Source organism: Platalea leucorodia (genome assembly GCF_965183815.1).
Source record: "Platalea leucorodia genome assembly, chromosome: 2".
Lineage (NCBI taxonomy): Eukaryota > Metazoa > Chordata > Aves > Pelecaniformes > Threskiornithidae > Platalea > Platalea leucorodia.
The window spans coordinates 57607477-57628548 of NC_138824.1; the positions used below are offsets into that span (position 1 = coordinate 57607477).

The 21072-nt window shown below is 43.1% G+C and overlaps 1 protein-coding gene across 3 annotated transcripts in view; it reads left to right on the forward strand.

Annotated features, from left to right (window-relative positions):
- Positions 1 to 2808: 2808 nt before the first annotated feature.
- Positions 2809 to 21072, forward strand: part of MBNL2 (muscleblind like splicing regulator 2) — a gene marked incomplete at its 5' end in the record, with an annotated part of 72884 nt that continues 54620 nt past the window's right edge. For all 3 annotated transcript variants that reach the window (XM_082337934.1, XM_082337935.1, XM_082337936.1), the window contains one exon: positions 2809 to 2982. In XM_082337934.1, the coding sequence (XP_082194060.1) occupies positions 2809 to 2982 (174 nt within the window). The remainder of the gene's footprint in view (positions 2983 to 21072) is intronic.

Below are 21072 nucleotides of genomic sequence, written 5' to 3' on the forward strand. Positions count from 1 at the left end.
TTCTTTAGAAAATGTTCATGTAGTAAGAAGATAGGAAACAGGCTGATGCTGTGTTTCACTCCTCTTCTACCCTCTACCCCTCAATTGCTTTTTTGGTATTAATTCTTGCTGCAGTCTCACGAATCTGGTATGTGATTCCGTTGTGCGCTTTTTTTAAAACCATGGCTACTGCCATTTATATAACGCGTGCTGTTTGCTTCGCCGCCATGTGCAATGTCTGGTTTTCTTCAGTCTTAACACCTACTACTTGAGAAACGACTTTGTCAATTTTAGTAGTATGCAGCCCGGCAGAGTATTACTACTTGTGACTTTCAGCAGTGTGTGGCATAACATTTACCCTTTTCCCAAAATTTCCGTCTGTCTCCTACATCTATTACTGAAAACCGTTACTGACATTTCGGAGTTGGAATGGGTGGCTCTAGGGAGAATATTTCCTCTCTTACATTTAGCCAGCTAAATCATCAGCCCAACAAGCTATCAGCTCAACAAGCTCTTGTGGAGAGGCTCACCTTGTCTTCCCCCCCTCTTTTCTTTTCATCAGTTATGAGTATTTTCTCACCTCTTTGTATGTTTTCAGCTTAACCTCACTCTTCATTGATGCTGTGGGACAACATCAATGGAATATTTATTTGAGGACTATTTAATTCATATACTGTACTATGCCTCAATTGTGTAGAATTATTTAAAAATGTACTAATTTTATTGCAACTTGTTATTCTTGATGACCGGCTAAAGCTAGCTAAGTATCATCCAGAGCCATCTTATTGCACATTGGACTTGAAACTGAATTTTTTTAGCAATTAGCACTGGATTACCTTTATTCATGCTAGCAGTAGCAAATTTTGGTGTACATATCAGTCACATAGTAAAACCCTTTCTGGTAGCATTATTAAGTAATAGAAAAGCCTTTTGATGTGAAGACCTGGAAGTCAGAACTGGGATCTGTTCCTGAAACTGTGTGAGTAATTCTTACTCGCATTACTAACAATACTGACTTCAATTAAAATCAGATGAATCCAAGCACAGAATGGTAATTATTCTGGCATGGGAAAGCTGACAGTGTTTTTAGAGCTATTTTTATTGATGTATTTTAAAGCCTCACTTATTCCAGTCCTTCCCCCTTTCTTTATTCTTGCACAAAAATAATCCATCAACTGTTTCTGGCTGTTACCTGCAAAGTGAAAGTTGTGTTCCTTTGAAGCTGAATAGGAGGAAACATCATGTCCGTGGTTTCACTGTCTGCATATAAAATATAGTCATTTATTAAAAAATATTTGTAATATCTAACCCTTTGCTTTTCAGATCTGTTTATCTATGAAATATAGATAAATACCTATCTATCTATAAATATAGATAAATATCCTAGGTATTTTATAGTCCCCAAATAGCTTAAGGTCCATATTTCAGTCTTAGATTTTGATGCTGAACCATGTATTTGTAAAGGTACGTGAAGGCTACTTTAATCAAAGGAAAATTTAGATAAAGACTGCTTCATATAAGAAAGAACTCATTAGAGAACGATGACATAGCAGTGAGCCCTTTCATGAAGCCTTTATGAAACAGCCTTTAGCTTAACTGGGAAACTAACTCTATTTTCTGGGTATGGAAGGGGTTTTTTTTTTTCCCCTGTAATTTTGGAATGACAATTTTTTTTTTTTTTTTCTTCCTTGAGAAACAGAGGGAGAGACAAAAAATCTGAACAGGATACTACTGTCCTCATTTCTAAGGAAGAACAAATAACAAGTAACAGCTTATAATGTAGTAACACAATCTAAAGGGCCAAATGATAAATTAATGGAAATGGGTTCTTGTATATTGTTTTGGAGACTAAGCACATTAGATTGAATTGTTTCACAACCAGCATGCCTAATTATTGTGTCTGCCACATTCATCTATTTAAATCATTCCCAACTTTTGGATTGCTGCCTAGAATATTAGTGCAATACATGTTTCAACTGGTTATTCCCTTGTTGCGCGTGACTTCACGAAGGAGACTGATTTTGTTTGGAAAAAAGAAATACAAGGGAGCATTGGAAGTATGTTTATAATAGCTGATAAAACGGGTTGATAGGTTTCGCAATGTTGATTTGAATGAGTTGCACGTGAACTGATACTGTATTTGTTTTGTCAGGTCAGTGACTTAAAAAGTGCCTTTGTCAAGTCACTTTTATGAGCGAGGACTGCTACGCCCGTGTTCTCAAAATCCTGTCTTTGCCAGCCAGACATTGCCTTCACCTTACACCTGGCGGAAGATACCTCAGCTGTCTCCATTTGCCAATTAGTTGATGGGAAACTGAAAGCAGAAAAAGAGGAAGAGTAATTATTATTATTCCTGGGACATGAACAAATGACTGCATTGCTTTTCTTGTGTAATCAATACCAGCAAGCAACTGTCAGAGAACTACTATTCTATCAAGGAGTGCCATTGCATTGAAAGACCTTGGCTTAAAACTGGTACATCCGTCATACAATCAACCACGTGTTTTACAGACAGAAATGCGACTGAGCATGGTTTTCCCCAGCCAAAAGTCTACAAGCGGGACTTAATGATTGATGAGTGACTGCTTGCTGATAAACTTTCTCTGTTTATTCTGCTTGGTGTGCGCTGGACATCGTTAATCGTCCCCCACTTTTTTTTTTTAACTTTCTTTTCAATTGGAATTGAAATTATTTTTTTCTGGTTGTTATTTTTTTGTTGTGTTATTTTTTTCTTCTTTTCCTCTCCCTTCCCTTCATCATTGGTTTTGGAAATTTCTTTGGCATCATTCACTTGACAGCAATTTACAAATTTGAAATCAGCTTTTCATCATGGCTTTGAATGTTGCTCCCGTAAGAGATACAAAATGGCTAACATTAGAAGTGTGCAGGCAATTTCAGAGGGGAACTTGTTCACGCTCTGATGAAGAATGCAAATTTGCACACCCCCCTAAAAGTTGCCAGGTTGAAAATGGAAGAGTTATTGCCTGCTTTGATTCCTTAAAGGTAAGAAAAAAAAAACTTTCATGTGTAGTGAACGTGCTACTACATTGTACTGAACGTAAAATGTGAAATGATGAGTTACAACTAGACCAGATTAATTAGAAAGTGATTTGTTCTTGGTAAGATGTATATTAATACACATGTTATTTGTCATAACTTTTATTTATTGAAGCTTTGAAAAAATTTCTTTCTAAGGATTGTCTTTTCCTCTGTCAATATGTTGTTTACAAAAATTGCATATGACTGTGGGATACAGGATTGCTTACAGCTGGTGGGACAATTGTATTCTCCCGAGTACATTTTATGAATTATAATTGTTTCATGGCAAATGAAAATACACGGTGGCACACTACATTACCAGAGTCCTAATGAAACAAATCACATGGAAAGAGCGCAGATTCTTTTGTTTAAATCAACAGAAGTAAGAAAAGTCTATCCATTACTTCAATTTTGACACAACGGGTTGTTTACCCTTGGTATTGGGGACTCTCAGATAAATTAATAGCATTGATAATGACATGTATGGGTAGTGCAGAAAGCAGTGTAAGTTTAGAACAGAGTGAAGGGATTCTCTGCTTTGGAGAATATTTAGCAATTATGTTGTTAGGCCATCAACAACTTCTGACTTCCTAATGGCATCAGGCACGCTTTAGAAAACTATTTTAAAAGTTCTGTGAAAATACTTGTGTACTGCATAAACGAAGATTAATGACCCTGTGGGATTTGGGGAGTACAGAGTGTTTTTCTGTGATGATACATTTGTGTTCTCATGTCAACAGAAGGAAAAAGCTTATTTCATATAAATAATTAAAGGGCAAAATTGAGCATTTCAGATTTTATTTTGAAAGTTTTAGTTGTGGCTTTGTCTTTGGGGCATGGGAGAATGTCTTGGCTTGCTTTTTAAATTTAGCTCTGTAGATCAAAATTTTGGTTACTCACCAAGAACTCTTACTGTCAAAACATCAGTGTGAATGAGAAGAAAATTCAGTGTTATTTGAAAATATTAATTTATTTTCATTATAACTTTTTTTTGGTGTAACGCAAGATAATTGTGCTAGGCATCTGTCTTCTGGATTTTCTTGTTTCTCCTCTTCTTTTGAAGATTTAGAAGAAAGTAACTCGGGGGAAACGTTTGTGGGGGGGTTACGTTCTGTATATCCTGCAAGCCAGGACTGCACCTTTGGAGTCATGGCAGTATGTCATCGAGTGCTATTAATGACCTTAATCCACGGATTACTGCACGATAAACTGTAACAGCTTCTTTGTAGATGTTCTTGTATATTGGTTGCCTGCCAATGGGATCTTTTTTTTTTTTTTTTTTTTAAACAGGCAGGCTAGCGTCTGCAGCAAATGGGCAATAATCAGCTTTTACAAAAAATAAGCAAGGCTGTAGAAGTTTTTTTAAATACAATTTTTAACTATTGTAGAGACTCGGGGCTGTGGCTGGGAGGCTGGAGGCAGGCAGGAGGGCTCAGCCACCCCTGGGCTGGCAGGGCGGTGGGTTTGCAGTGCGAGAGGTGCTGCTGCTGCTGCATCATCCTGGCCGACGGGGCGATGTGCCTGTCCTTGCTGCCCAAAGACAGCATTGCTCTCCCTGGCAGTGTAGGGCACTCACGGCAGAGGTGCCAGCTATTCAAGCTGGAGACTTTTGTGCAGGAATGGTTATTGCTCGCAAATCGAAACTGGAGTCACAGCCTAAGCTAATAATACCATGAAGAGAAATCCTGAGGGATCTCTGTGGATAACTTACTGACAACCAGCATCATTGCTCAGTGGAGAGAAGTCCAAAACCATGTAAAAAATGTAGTCAAAGCAAGCAGGCGTGTTTTTGTGCTAGTATGGGAGGGCATCTGCTCCCAGGGGCCAGCTCGCTCCAGCCCGGCTCTGGTGGCTGAAGCGGTGCTGCGCTGTCCTGCTGCCCGTCATCACCCTCTTCCCAGCTGCCAGAAGGGAGCATGCACCTGGGCCTCCCATCTTGCATTTTCTAGTTGAGTGTATTGGGTTAAATTGCTGGTAAAGATGGGATTATACCAAGAAGCCAGACTGTGGCCTGAAGCAGCAGAGGTAGTAGAGATTTCTTCCTGCCAACCCTGCTGCAGGCAGCGGGAGATCCGATAGCGGGACAGCGACGACGATGTCTTCGATTGCAGCTCCTTGCTGCTGGGCATGAGTTGGAGCCGTGCGTTTCGGTGTGCTGCCTGACCCCGCGGAGCATGAAAACCTGTTAGGGATCACTGCGAGTGCATGGCTCTTGGCTGTATCAGCTGGTATCCTCACAGCCATTACCTTCGTTATTCAGAAGAGTGTTTGTAAATCACCATATGTACAGCAAGAATATGCCTGGTTAGCTCGGTTTGCTCATACTGCTGGTTGAAGGACTTATGTCATTAGTCACATAAATCTATTTGATGCGTAGCTTTCGGAAGTACTGGTGTTAATCATACAGTTTCAGAATAAGGCTTTGGCACTCAGCAAGCAGGATAACTTTTCATGTAAATAAAGAAACAGAACAGTCTAGAATTATAGATAAAATCAGAATTTAATTAAAAAAAACCAAGAGCTGTTTTCCTCGCTGAACACTGAGCCACACTTTAATGCAGGCAATTATTTAGAGTTTATTTACATAATACCTAGAGCTTTGGAGACTTAGCGTTTTAACTGTCTTGGTTTGGTGTACCTGCTGTAAAAATAAATTATAGCAAGTACATTGAGCCTCTTTGAATAAACATCTTCCTACCCAGAGAAGACAGAGAATTTTTTTAGTTTCAGATTGAGGTATGTGTTACATTTAGGTGGTACCTGGTAGTTACAGCTACTCCCTAAGAAGTCAGTCAAACACAAGATACAGCACTCTGAGACAAGCTTTCTTTTACATGCTGATAAATCAAGAGTCCCTGTTTTGGGAAGGGACATGCACTCTCCTGCATGCCGCCTTCTTTCCAGATTTCCAGGGTAGATGAGGGAGCATGGTATCAGTATCTGCCAGCTGGACCAGATCAGCCAAAGCACCAGTGTGGAGCTACGGGAGAGAGTCCAGCAAAGGGCCAGAAAGATGATGACGGGTCTGGAGCGACTTTCCCATGAGGAGAGGCTGAGAGAGCTGGGACTGTCATCCTGGAGAAGAGAAGGCTCAGGGGGATCTCATCAGTGCATATAAATACTCAAGGGAGGGTGCAAAGAGGAGGGAGCCAGGCTCTTCTCAGTGGTGCCCAGGCAAGGGCCAGGGCCAGAGGCCGTGAGCACAGATTGAAACACAGGAGGTTCCCTCTGAACATCAGGAAACACTTTGTCACTGTGAGGGTGACCAAGCACTGGCACAGGTTGCCCAGGGAGGTTGTGGAGTCTCCATCCTTGGAGATATTCAAGGGCAGTTGAAGGTCCTTGGGCAGTTGGCTCTGGGTGGCCCTGCTTGAGCAGGGGGTTGTATCAGATGACCCCCAGAGGACCCTTTCAACTTCAACCATCTTGTGATTTTGTGACCAGAAGCATCTTCCTGCTGACTTGCCCAGAGCCTTGTTCTAAGCTAGCAACAACTGGCGTTGGGACGGAAGGAAATAGTCTCAGCCAGGGACGCCTGCTCCCATGCTGTGCCACGTCCTCCTCCCACTACTGGTGGGTGTGCTCCCACCACTGACTTTGTGATTGGGCCGTGCACCAGGTTGGGAAATGGATTGTGGTTAAATCTAAGTAGTTGTTGTAGCTGCTGACAGAAGGGAGAGGGGCTGTGTGATACCAGCAGAGCACTAGGTCACTTCTGCTGGTGATAGTGCTGTGGCCTTAGCCCAGGCTTCTGGAGTAACATGATTGCATCAGAATCCAAATTTTCCCCTATTAAAGAAGTATATTTGTAGGTCTGTTGGTTCCAAGTAAAAGGTCAACAGAATTTAACGGACCCTGTTTGCTTTTAACTCAAAAGGGATTTTTGGCTCTGCATACCTGTCCTTGCAATACTTGACTTTAAACCCAGCAAAAGTTGCAACAGCAACCCACTGGACTGATTACAGTTTTGGGGATCCAAAATGCTCACTGTTGAAGACTGTCTGGGCTCTTAATATCCTTCATCTGTGAGATGCTTCAGGCTAGACAGAAATAGCTAAAGACTAATGAGCCTGGTTCAGATTCAGGCCAGAAACTTGCTGATTTCAAGCCAGGTTCTGCTGCATGGGCTTCTGAGATGTGGCTCAGCATTTATTTCTTGCTCTTTGGTGAAGGACAGAGCCTGGTGTGTTCTGAACAGGGCATTTTTGGGGTGTTAGGAGAGTGTAGGTGGATTATTCCTGTGCAGCCGATGGATGTAGCAGTCGGCCAGATGCATGCCCGTTAGCTGGTCATAACATTGCCTTCAGCAACGGGGCTCCCTCCAGCAGAAGCCACTGTGACTTGGCCAGCCAGTGCAGCCATGTGGGCATACCCAAAACTGTACTGGGCAAGTGGCCTTGGTGAGCTTAATTTAAGGATGAAAGTATCTCCGAGCTGATCTGGTTGACTGTGCCTGAGGTGAATGAAGGGACGCTTCCATGGCGAGGCCCAGAGCCATGCTGGTGGGTGGGAAGATGGAGGATGCAGAGGAAGCACTGCCAGAGCCGGAGCCTCATCTGCTGCCTTCAACCCTCCTGAAGCTTTTTTGGAGCCCTTACAGGCGGCTCCCCTTTTGGATGCTGCAGTGTTTGTGCAGTGGGAAGGGTCTGTGAAGAGGCCTGTCTAACCGGGAAGTTTGAATTTCAGGAACTGCTCTGTTTATATTTTTATACTTCTCGCTGGGTTCAAGTAGCTTAATTTAAAAGTGACGAACCTGGATATATAACACTTAATATATCACATTTAGATCCCTCCAGGTTGGACACTATAAGCAAACCTGTTTTCAAGGCTTTCTTGTCCTGCCGGTAGTAAAGAACAAAATCCTTTCAAAGGAATACTAGTATATAATATAATGTCTGGGGACACGAACATGCAATACTTTGCTGTATTTGAGCTGGAATTAAAAACAACAACAACAAAAAACACATTAAAAAGAATGGTGTCATCTAGGAGGGGGAGATGGGAAAAGCTTGGCAGATAAGAAAATACGATCATGTGCAGTTTGCTGGGAGTTGACTCTCATGTTTGCAGGCAAGTCTGGGTTTTAAATTCTGGTGTTATTTTTCGACTCATTTATACGCTTTCTGCAGGTCATCTACTAGAAGGATATGTTGTCTAAGCTAATACAGATTACAGAGGAGGTATCCTGAAGATACTGTCATTGCAAGTTTTATGGTGGTAACAAGAAAATGAAAGCTTCTTTAGGGCTACAGATGGCTTTTTCTGTGTTTTTTATCTATTTACTAGTGTCTAAACACTTCGAACTGTTCTATTTATTGAGCCAGCAGACTAGTGTGAACTGTTCATTTGCATTTTCATGAAAGCCTTTTAAGAATATGCCTATCTGGTTGCATTTGGCACCACAGAATAAAAGGTAATTGAAAGCTGTACACAGAGACCTGTTTACCAAGTTAAAAGGGTTCCAGGAAAAAAGAAGAAATTTTAGGAACATCCACTTCATTGAAATGTCTGGAACTGAAAAGAATCTGTTTAAGATGGCCTCAGCTTTATTTAGAAAAAGGAAAAAAAAAAAAGTCTTTATAAAGTGAGCAGGCTGTTTGTAAGAGAGTAAGCCCAGAGTTGGTATGCAGTAGGTAGTCATTTGCCTTCCTGTGATTCTTTTGTGGGTCTCTAAATGTTTTACAAATGTCAAGGACTCAGGATCATCTCACACTTTGAAGTAGGCGATGCGTGCTCTCACTTGGCAGGTGAGGCAGCCTGGACAGACTGTAGATGAGCACCATATGCAGAGGGGATTGGCTAGTTTTGTCTGTACTAGAAAGCATTTAAATGGGTGTTTATAGTGTTCTCACTGGCTGAATTTCTGCCCGTCGCCTGGTTATGTGGTGTGACACTGTTCAAACACAAGGTGAGTTCAAGGGCTGTGCCTACAGCTGGTGGGGAGGAATGACTGAAACGGGCAAATTCATTTCTCCTGGGCAAGAGAGTGGCTTAGTCCTTCTGGGCCCATGAGTTTTGCCTGCTTTGCTGCACAGTGACCCAATTTCAGCAGGATTTCAATTCAAGGGCGGGTAATAGGCTGCTCTTTTCAGTAGTTGTGGGCTCTGGAGACGTGGAAGTTGCAGGCTGAAACCTTCCAGGTGGGGGATGCAGAATTCAGATCTCGCTCTTCCTGCAGAGCAACAAGTTCAGTCACATCCTTTCTTTTTCACCCACCTCATGTTTTTTCTTGTAAAAAGTCCAATAAACTACAGGTAGTCTGAGAACACCACCTGGCAAAAGCTTTTGTGTGTCTGAGTTGCTGCAAAGTGTGGGCATGAAGAGAAAGTGTCAATCAAGGCCAGTTTTAGATGACTGAGACTTAACTCTGTAGGCTCCCTCTGTATGCAGAATAGCAGTGGCCATCCTGGGTCAGACCAAAGCCCCATTTAGCCCAGTGACCTAGTAATGGCCAGTAGTGGATATTTAGGAGGTGGTGTGCAAACACGCAGTGGCTTCCTGGAGTGCTTTGCTAGCTCCTAGTGATGTTCTGCTCAGGGACATTGAGAGCCAGGCATGATATGGTTGTACTTAATAGTTCTCAGTGACCATCTTTCCCCTGGATTTGTCCCGCTGCTTTTTGAACCGTGTACACCTTCAGCACCCACAGCATGCCACAGCGAGGACTTCCACAACTTCATTACTTATAGCGTGGAAACCAACTTCTGTTGTTCATTTCCAACCTCCTCGTCTCATGGATACCCCCAGTTCTTGTACTGGAAAAGCAGAAGAGAATCTCCTGTGAATTGTCCTAAGGATGAATCTGGATGGGTTTTTTCCACTGACTTATCTCTGGAAGGGGCATGTTTCTCCCCAGTGAGTTCAAAGGAAGTCTCATGAGAGAAGACTCGTTGTTTTAAATCTACTCCATGAAAATACTGTTGCCAGGACAGGTATGATTCCTGAAGGCCCTGCCTTTTCAGGCTATGGGAATTTTTTGGCTTAGAATAAAGTGCAGAGCATCAGATGCTGCATGAAATTATGCCATCCTATTTCCTGAGACTATACTTCACCTTATATCCAACCTGTGCATCTGTGAGCTGCTGCTAAAAAGAGATGGTTACATCCAGTCCTGTGTCCTATCACAGCTAGCTCCCCTTTTTTATCTTTGTTCAAATGATCATGCGGCCATGTGACTTGTTTGAGTTGATCCAAAGGAAAGGGAAGAACTGCATTAAATGTAAGGTGAAACTTATGAATTTAGGCAGCAACATCTAGCATAAATTGAGATACAACAGGGTTTAAGAAAGGGGAATCTCTTTCTGAAGACATTTCCCCCCCCCCCCCCCCCCCATGTCTGAGTTTAGGGACTCTTAGTATTCCCTGCATTGTCAATCACCTGTTCTTGTTAGTTTTCTGCAAAAAACTCTATTTTTATTTTCGAGTTGTTTCCTGTAGTCCTCCCAGCACGCACAAGTTCCTTTACCACTTCCTTTTCCCTGTTTGCCTCCCGTCTATTCACGTACCTGTCACCATGCCAGCTCTTCTGGCTTAACTAAAGGTAGGGTTAAAAACCAACTAGCTGAACTATTGGGCGGACACCTGTAAAAAAAATCGATGAGCTTGGCTTAATTGGTTAGGAGAGAGTCAAACAAAACTGTAATAGGCCTTTAACTGTTGTGTTACATGGTGTTTAGCTTTTTTTTAAAATAAATTTAAAAAAAGCCGTGGACATTTACTCACTGCAGAGTGGGCCGTGCCGTTCTCTAGGACTTGCCCCTCTTTCGAGAGGGACATTTCTCATCTGTTTCGGAGCAAAGTCCGGAGGCGCAGCTCAGCCCCGTCGCCGTCGTGTTTAGCCCGCGGGAGCGTGCAGGGGCAGGAGCCGCCGGCAGGCTGCCAGGGCTGAGCCGAGGGCTGGCACCTGCGGCAGAGGGGCACTAGCCATCAAGTCAGCTCGGAGGAGCGAGTCCTAACCTGCTGCTGCTGTCTCTGCCCTCAAACTGCAGCTATGAAAAGCAGAGAAGTTGAACTGGTTGAAGTTCATTATGTAGGCTGTTAGAAAAGCCGGGTGTCTCCTTCAGGCCCTGCTTTGTTTCCTCGTTTGTCTCTTTCAGCAACAGCACTGAGAGCTTGAAGCTGTCCTGGCTGTCACCTGTATCCCCTGTCACCACCTGACCTGTCAGGTTTTAAACCTGTGCACCTTGTTTTAACTTGATGTAAGTTACATTCACAGAGGAGAGCCTGGCTGGACACTTGCTCACTGAGCTACCCAGACCCTCCTTCCCTCTGAAGGCATGGGAAGCCCCTCTTCCCAGTTGCATGATTCAGTGGCATAGCCTCTCGGTGATCAGAGCACATGCCTTTCACAAGCAGGAGACCTGTCGCAACAGCTTGTGCCTCCTTTGGCCCGTTACAACCGCCCGATGTGAGCGAGTGGGTGTTCACTGCCAGTTTTCACTGTCGTTTTTGGTATGGTAGAACTTGCTGAGCAGGTCGCCTGGCCCCTGGCCTGGGGAGGAGGATGAGCACTAGGAGCAGAAATGGTTGAAAGAAAAAGCACTTAAAGAACAGTAACTGAAGGATGTAATAAAATATATCTTCCTGTTCACTGAATCGTGTTGTCCTAAGGGACTAAAATAGCATTTAGTAGGTCCTGGGCAGTGGTCTTGCTGGGTTGAGTTAACTCCTGGAGCTTGCTGCTTCCATAAACCCCAGTGGAGACTCGCAAAGAGCATTCCCAGGTAGTCTGCCATACCCCTTCATCTCTGATGCAGCTGCCACTCAGTTATCGGTCTAAGTCTGATTACATGAAGAAGAGCAGCTAGGCAGACTAGTTAGAGCTGCAGGAAACCTTGTGTGAAAGGGCATGGTGTTTGGCAGATATTCTTCAGATTTTCGGGCACTCGGGGGTGCTTCATATGCCCATCGATTCACTGTGTAGTTTTTGTTGCTGCACCAACCCGTGCTCCCCTAAGCTTTATAATAATCAGTCTGCGGGTGTAGTGAAGTTAAAATTCAATCAGAGTCTCTGACTCATCCTGTCACTAGGATTTTGAACACAAGAGCAATTGCTCGCTGCCCACTCCTCCCCCACGCTCCTTATTAACTCAGGTCACTGTTCCCACAGGCTTGCTCTCTTCAGGTCTCCCCACCTACTCCTTTATTTTTCTGGCAGGTGGTTCCTCTTTCGTTCCAGGCCGTTTTTTTCCCCCCCTTGGCCCTGTGCATGTAGCTTTCTCTCAGCTCAGGCATCAGCTGTTCTTCCCAAGCTGTTATACTTCGACTGCATCATCAATACAAAGGATGGGGTTGTGTTCAGATGCAGGGAGCTTCCTGATGTAAAAGCCTAGCAGAGACAAGACCCATGTTCCTATTAGTCCAGGTCATCCCCAACACTGGAAAGGTATTTTTAAATCTAAAAAACCAAACACAACAAGAATCGGGGAGTTTATTTGCAAGTCTGTTTGACAACCATACCCTTCTCCCAACTCATATCTCCTCATATGAAGACTGGCACCTTGTTTTTGAGGAGGTGGATTGTATTAGAAATCCATTGCAATAAAAGGAAAGCTGTTGTGATTTTAGAAACACATCGTTGAAAGGCTGCTGTGAGGTACCTCTCCCACAACTGAAATGCAAGAGGAAATCATAAGCATCTGTTTTCTTCCACATTGATGTGTTTCTGGTGGCTGTGGGCATGCTGTGCCACCCAGGATTAGATTCCTGCAAAGACTTGACTGCAACAAAAAAGAAATTACTAACGGGGAGAAGAAACTATCTTCTCATCTGCTTTGTCCATGAGCTGTATGGCAAGGTGGTGTGAACAACGCCCGAAAAGTCAGATAGTCCTAACGCTTGGAAAGACGGATCATTGAGGAGTAAAAAGAAAGAAGTAGACAGTCAGTAGAAAACAGCGTGGAAATGGATGAGAGACATAGCAGCTGTGGTGCAACACCCGTATGTGCACTTGGCAGCTCCAGGGGCCAACAGAGCCGTCCTGCTCCCTGTGGGCAGCCGTAACCCTGCAGGCTCCCGCGTTGCTCCGCAACATGGCGCTGTGCAGTGCCGCGCTCCTGACGGAAAGATGACCTGGTGCAGTCACCGCAGTCACCGCACGTACCCTTTTTCATGAGGCATTACACGTTTGCAGCCTTTGCTTCCTCCTGGGCTTGTTTGGCTTGAACAACAGGGGATCTACAGTGTGCGGTGTCGTGGCAGCTGCACGGATGGCCTGGGCTAGCAGCTCATCAGGTGCGCTGCTGCCACCTCACCTGCGTGTCCCATAGGCCAAACACTTTTTAAACTTTGTAAAAACCTAATTTATTTACTTTTATTTGAAATTCAGTTTGGGCCTTGAGCACTCTGCAGTGAAGCTGTTCCTCTGACTGAATGGGTTCACGTACCATCTTACATGTTGTCAGGAGAGGAGCTTTCCAAGTGTCAGTCTGGTGGCACCTGTGACGATACACGGTGGCCATAAGAACAGCTCAGCTGTGATTCAGAAGCTAACTGAGCTGCTGGGACCTTCTCTGTTGGTCCACAGTGCGCCAAAAACTAAAATCCAACGTGTCAGACACTAGACCAAGCGCCACTGGCTCTTGTCAAACAGGCCCCTAGCTCTCACCCCCAACCAAGTAAAAAACTCAACAAGAGCCAACTTTTTAAGCTAGATGTAACATGTGGAAGTCAAGAGATGTATAATGCTTTTTTCCCTAAGATCACTTTCTAGATTAGGCCATCACTTTAAAATTAATATGGATTTATTTGCTGTGGATAGGACCTGAGGCTTTGGGCTTGATTCAGTTGCACAAACAGAAGCATCTGATAGTATTTGAGATGCCCTGGAGTGCTCTTGATGGCTTTCCAGTGACATGTCAGAGGAGCATGTCATATCTGCTGGCACCACGCGGAGGTCCGGGATGTCCCGGGGTGCTCCAAATGGTCCTGCTGACTTCTCTGTGGCAACAGACTGAAGCCCTTCTCGGGAGGCTGCGTCAGCTCTTGTACTAACCGGAGACTCTGACGTCAACTGCTTTGAGTAAAAAGGTGGACAATGTATTTGCCACAGTGATGACCTGGCTGAGGGGAAAGCTGGGGTATAGGCCAAACCCAGAAGAAACTGTCTTCTGTAGCAGAAGAATGCCCTTGTGGAAACCAGGAAGGGGGTGAACATTTTCAGCGTGTATTTTATAGTTCACCAGTAGTAATGCTAACAACTAATGTAAACTCATTAATTTGAAATAGTTGTGACCCATGTAACTGGGCTCGTCTTTTGCTATCTCTGACAAGAAAGAAAATCTTTCTGGGCATAGGGATGTTATGACAGTCAACTCAGTCTATTTAAAAAAGATTGGCAACCTTTTGCAAATTGAAATTGAATAGCAACCATAACTACCTCTTCGTGGAGATTTTAAAGCCAGAAGTTAACCAGAATATGGTCTATGCGTTTGAAAAACTATGAACGTTACAAGAAAGAAGTCCTGTTTCCCTGAGGCATAATTCTCTATTACTTCATGTGCAGATGTGAACATATGTCAAGTGCCATCAAATATGCTTGTAGTTGGTTTCTGATACAAAATGGGAAAAAATATTTTCTTTTCAAAGGGTATCTTAACGGTGATTTTCCTGAGGTAGTGGGTAATAATGAGTGTCATGAAAATGCAGGCTACTCCCCAAACGTATTTTGCCTTACCTGTGTGCTTCACAGGACTGGTCATACAATATATGTCAGTGTTATTAAAAATGGAGGCATGGGGTTTGCATGTGCAGAGGTGCAGGTGTGTGGATATAGCTATGGCGATACTGTGAGCATCTGTAAATTACGGTGTTGGTATGAAGGTGATTTTCTGCTTCATGCTGAACACATTGATGCCGTTGAAGTTCTAGCCTGCAATAGTCCTCAATATAAATCAATACAAATATTAATTTGCTGCAAAACTCTCATTACTTCAGTGAGAGCAGCGTTAGCTGATTCGTGTGCATGAACCGGTTTGTGTTCAAAGTGCAGGTAAAGTCTGTGGTTCTCTTTCTTTGATTGAACCTTCTGGCTAGAAGTGTTTTTAGCCTGGATTCTTGAGGAAATGAGGCTTACGCAGTCAGGCTGCCTCTCTTTCCCTCCTCCCCCACTAACTTATGAACCCACTGGCCAGTTTTAGCCAAGGTTGACAAAGAGATCATAGTCTCCAAGAATAAATAAGCTCCTACAGGTTTTGTAAGAACAGGCAGCCAAATAGTAGGGTGGAGAAGGAGGGAGAGACCTACAAGCCCTCCCAAATGAAAGAAGAGGTTCTCAGAGAGCGCAGGCAAGAGAAGATCCTTAAAACTCAGTTAACCACAAGGAAGACGGGTTTTGGGATTTGCAATCAAATGTGTAAAGCCTCTGCCTTCATTTGTGCCGGTGCTTGCAGCGGTACCCTTTTAATGATACTAGCGGTCTTTGTGCTGAGCAGAGCTGTTGCAGAGGACTACTTGCAGTCATTCCCTCTTACCTTCAGTCTCCACTTGCTTGTTAAGCATAGTTTTCATGATATTTTCCTTTTTTGACCTTTCCAAATAACAGATTTATCTTACTGAGTTGTCGGTACTTACCTTTGCTTCTTTTTCTTCAGGGAGAAGGAAATTTCCGTTAGCTATGCAGGTTTAGGTCTTATTTTAGATGGGTGTGCAAGGCAGTGAAAGGGTCATGGATGGTAGGTGGGGAAGGTGACACTCCTCACTGAAGCTGGCTGTTGTATAGAAAGCACCATAGAAATTATAAAAGGCAGTAAGAGAGAGCAAGAGAAGGTGTAGCGCTCTAGAGTATGTGGTTAGAGCTCATCTGGAAGGAGGGAGTTTGCAGTTACCATCTCTGCTGCTAGGTTTCTTGAGGCATTTTTTCTTTAGACAGGCACTTGATGAAGAAAGTGAAAACTGTCCTGGAAGCAGAGGTGACTACGTTTTATGTAAGAACCATATGCCATTTTGTCCTGAGCTCTTAGCATCTCATTTTGTTTTCAGGGCAGCAGCCCACAGGGCTCTTCCTGTATCCTGCTGCAGGTGTAAGCTGGTCTTTGGCATTACTCAAGGCTGGCCTAAGAGATGTTTGCTCTTTCTTTCTTCTCCCAGGCTTGACATTTTTGCAGTGTAATTAAGTCCTCCACTATTCCATGCATAGATGGTCTTTTAAACAAGTACTACTATAAAAAAACAGATTTAGCCAGCTTTCCCTAAAGCGCCAACAATACTATAAGTAGGTTTTCCTTTATCAGATATTTTAGCATGCCAGCTGTTACAATATATGTAATGTGTTTAATGAGCAAGGGAGTTTATTATTAGGTAATTGAATAAGACTCTTCTTTCTAATTAGTTATTTGCCTTTCAGTCCTGGATGTTGCCAAAAGATCCGCTGTGATCTGTGTCAATTGTATCTTGGTGTGCTTTGATTTGCTGTAAAGCAGCTGTGCATCTCCGGGATGCACGTGAGAATCAGGGGTGTGAAAGTAGCCAGCGAGTTTTTTATGTGAAATGAGAAATATTATCACCAAGTAATTAAGTAGCAAGTGAAGGTCAATTAAATCATAACATATCTGTAAACATGGCCAAATTCTGTTTAGTGGGTTTACTTATTGATGTAGATGTGGAAATACCAAATGGAAAAGTAGTGCAATAAGTTAATAAACGTGTAGCTTCTTTAGACGCTATAAAGAAATGATGGCAAATTGGGTTTTGGTTCAGTTCAACATAAGTTAATTAACTGATATACCTAACAGGTTTTGTTGATCCCAGTGTGCTTGTGATCTTAGACTGCTTTATGGCTTGAAACGAGATGCGGGTAGAGCAGCCCAAAGGAAGAGAAGGTGACACTGGGGAGGCAGCAGAACCCAGTAGTAGGCACCGGTGCCCCGCATTGCTGCGGATGCCAGGAGGAGACCACAGAGAGGACAACACAGTTTTGGAAATGCTCCGCTGGTTTTTCAGCGACATTTGTAAGAATAAAGCAGGCGCGTAGAAAGGGGAAAGCTGCGGGCAGAACTATGTGCTGCTGGTGCACGTAACGTGAAGCAACCTTCTTTCTAATCTTGCTGTTTTCTGGTATGATGATAAAAACCAGCTGGTACAGAGAGTATGGGAATGCCAGTGTTGTTATTAGGGTCTTTAAGATGGTGTTGCATGTTCTCTGGCTTGGCTGTTTAATTCAGACTGGCTTGGAGAACAGTGTTATCACACGGATTAAAAATCTGCTGTGCAGCTATAGACAAGGAAAAATGAAAAAAGACCTTAAGTGATCTGAAGGGAGGGCTGAAACGTTCTGATTTGGCATCTACAGGATCATTATTAAAAATGATTAGTTTGATTTTTTTTTTACTTTACGTTTCTTATGTGCATACTGTATGCAGTTAAGACCCCAGTTTAAATAGATAACCATAATTTATCAATAAATACAGTAACTTTAACATGCTTTCTCTTCCTCAAAGAATGTGGAGGGGATGTGCTTAAATTTTATTTAATTACAATTTTCTAAATGTGGTATTTTTTTCTGTTTTCTCGATAAGGCTGCATTTTTCTGACAATGAAGCACAGACCTCTTAAAAATCTGTGTAAAATTTACAGTATTAGTAAATCTTTTCTTAGTTATAGTTCTGCTATGCGTATGGCTTTCTCTTATACCAATCTTAAAATTAGTGAGTGGTAAATCAGAAGATATCAATCTTTATACATATATTTAAGCACACCTCTGCTTGCAAAATACTTGTATCTGTCTGTTTTGAGCTGAAATAGTAAGTCTTCAGTCTACAAGTCATAGTAACCACTCATGTCATAGCAGACCTCTACTGGATAACAAATAGATAACCATGGATATTGGAAGATGTTTATTTAAATGGTGGCTTTTGACATGATGTGTTGTGTTATTTGAAGCAAATTGTTCGACATCTCTGTCCCTTTGTTTTCCTCTTTGTGAAAGGGATGTAACTGTTGGGTTTTTTTAATTTGTATTCTCTTTTTCTTTTAGAAGTAGGAGAAATTAATAAACTGTTCAAGGTTAGTAAGGAGAGACAATACTTTCTATTAGACCTGTGAACATAGCTGGGAAAAAAACAGACAAACTTTTGTGCTCACACGCCCTTCTTTGGGTCGTATTTATAGTATAGAGTGTCTTGGAAATACAGAGCATGCTTGTCAATACTCACTCGTCAAGAAAAAATAGCATGTTAAAATATCTGGAAGAGGCTGCATCTGTAATGCAACTCATTATTCACCTAGGAGTCCATGAATACAGAGAGAGACGCGGAATATTTAGCGTGTGCTGTGCACTAGAGTTGGTGGACCCAGAATGCATTGGACGTAGAGTCATGCCTGCAGTGCAATGGCAATTTGCCTGCAGGTTCCTAACACCCAAAAAACTGGTAGACTAGGGTGGAGCGGTAGAATTAAGAGGAATTAAGAGCACCGTAGATTGCTTCTGCAGCTCAGAGAAGAGATTCATACCCAAAATTACAGAGGGACCTTTATGTACCTCTAGCAGCTTGCTGGTTGAAGTGTAAGTTGGAATCCAATGCTCAGGGGAAAAACAGGTCATTAATTTAGGTCCCCTGGATGTAGTACCTAAAGTCGGGTCTCTCCCTTTCGAGCTGTTGGCCCAGGTGTTTAAATTTGGGCTCCCCAAAGTGGAGGCAGGTTGCATGAGGAGCCCCTTGAGTGAGGGACACCTCCTAGCCGCCTCGCAGCTGCACCCAGAGCCCGGCGCTACGCCGAAGGCTTTGCAGAGAGTGGGTTACAAGTGCTGATTTGCACTGGAAGTGACTAACGTCTGCTCCTGCAGGGAGTGAGACTTCATTTCCAGCTTTTTTAAAAATAAGGCATGCCAGAGATTCTCAAAACCTATCAAGCACACAGTATTTTTGTTTTCATGCTAGGGTATCTGCTGAAGCCTGATGTAATCTTCTCTGTTAACTTCTGAGTGGGAAAGTGTGCTCTTTTGTTGAGGTTTTCTCTAGTCATCAAAGCTGACCCTTGAAAGGTATACGGTAACATCTGAAGGCACTCTTTCCTCACCTTTTTCAATTTTTACCTGTAATGCAGCTCTTTGGTGTGAAATTGGAGGCTCAAAAATCCAGTGAAGTTGATTGTTTCTTTATTCTTTAATAGATATTACATATATATGATACGTATTTTCTATATATGTTATCTGTTTTATGTTTATATATCCTTTGCCCCGCCTGCTGCTCAGCAAAGGTTTTCCCTTCAGCATCCCGCTTCAGTGTTTACGCTCAGTGCTTTGCTGAGGCAGGATGAACCGGAGCCCACTCAAGTGCTTTGCTTATTAGTGGTCTATTGAGCAAGGACTTCTGAATCCCCGATGCCATTCTGGTACATAAGCAGATAACCTATTTTATTAATGACAAGTTAGAAAGATAGCTTTGAGGGAGTTGTGGAAGTCAGAGATTTCCATGCTGGTTTTTTTTTCACAGGCAGCCACATCGCCTCCTCGCTAAAGTTATTTACTAATCTCCATACTAAATGTGGGTGGGGTTTTTTGGAAGGATTTTTTTTCTGCTCCCATCAGAAGACTTTCCTATAGCTTCACTTCTCATGTGCATTCTTCTCATTTCCAGCGTGGATTTATTCACTGCCAGTTTAGCTCCGTTCAGCTGAATGCCACCGTTATTCTGCAGCTGAAGCAACTGCGTTCACCCTTCCCGCCACTTCTCCCTGCCGCCCCAACTTCTCCCGGGACATTCACTGGAAGCAGGCATACCCCTCCTCAGCCTTTGTTTTACTCAGCTGAAAAACCCCACCACGCTGTATTTCTCTGCTTGTAAGACAGGTTTTCCTTTCCTTGAGTCACCTTGGCAGCCCTCGCCTGTGCCTGCTCCAGGCCAAATCCATCTTATTTGGATGTTGGTGACCAGCAGCATGCGCAGCATTGCAAGTAGAGATTCACCGCAAGAGAAGAAGCCTTGCCACCACAGCCGTCTGCCTTTCCTAGACAGTCCTTGTTTGATACATCCTTGGGGCTGTGATTGCCTTTTCCACGGTTTGTCAGACCAGTGTCTCCACCGTCAGTCAGTGGTTGATGAAAGCATCCATGACACTTGCCTCTGCCACGGCCAGCTCCATCCCCAGGTTATAGCTGAACACCTTCCTTATCTGTGTCGGCACTGATGTGTGGGGTTCATATACTTTGTTCTTTCATACTGGTTTTCGTTCTCCAGATTTCAGTATCTTCTGTCATACCCTGATTCTTCTCTCTTTCCATTGCCAAATGAGCTTGAGTCATCGGCACATTTCATTAGTTTATCTGGAGCTTCTGAAAAACACAGATCTGGTGTCCTGGAGATATGAAGCTTAGCAGTGTAATCAAAGTGGTTGGTTTCTGCATCGGTGACTTTATAGCCCCTCCAGCCTATGTCCCCATGGATGACTTCTGCTAGGACTGATCCCATGTCCAACTGAGCCAATTGTAAACCTCCAGTTGATTTCATGGGGCACTTCACTGTCCCCACATTTTCTGTACCTTTCAAAGTGCAGCGTATTTTGCCTGTTTCCAGTATGGTGCCTTAATGGTTGTTCCCCTACCTGGGGAATTAAGTGGAACAGGCTTTCCCTCTGTCTGAGGTATATACTTTTTGAAGCTGTATTTATAAATCCATTAACTTAAATACTTTGGGAGCTCTCAGCTGTGATATCACAACATGAATCCCTACCTGTAGGTTTCCACAAGAACCCTTTCGCAGGAGAAAAGCCATTGACGCTCATAGTCAAGGGTTCTTAAAAATTACCTGGCCAGTGATGTGCATCAATGTGTGCTGTCACTGTTTCTGTGAAATAGCAAGTGAGATTCTGTTTTTTTCTTGCTCCTGTGAGCTTCTTTTCAAAAAAAAAGAAGAAGGAAATCTGTAAGATTTATCTTCCCCTCAGTTCTCTTTATTTTGAAAGGAATGTTTCATGCTTTTGCAAAGGGTGTGTGTGTGCTGGACTCTGTTTTCTTTTGCTTTTTTTCCCTCTTCTGTCAAAATTCCATCTCTGTTTTCCATCAAGGATATGTGAAAAATATTTTCAATATATATCATTAAATGGTTTCCTTGTTCTTAT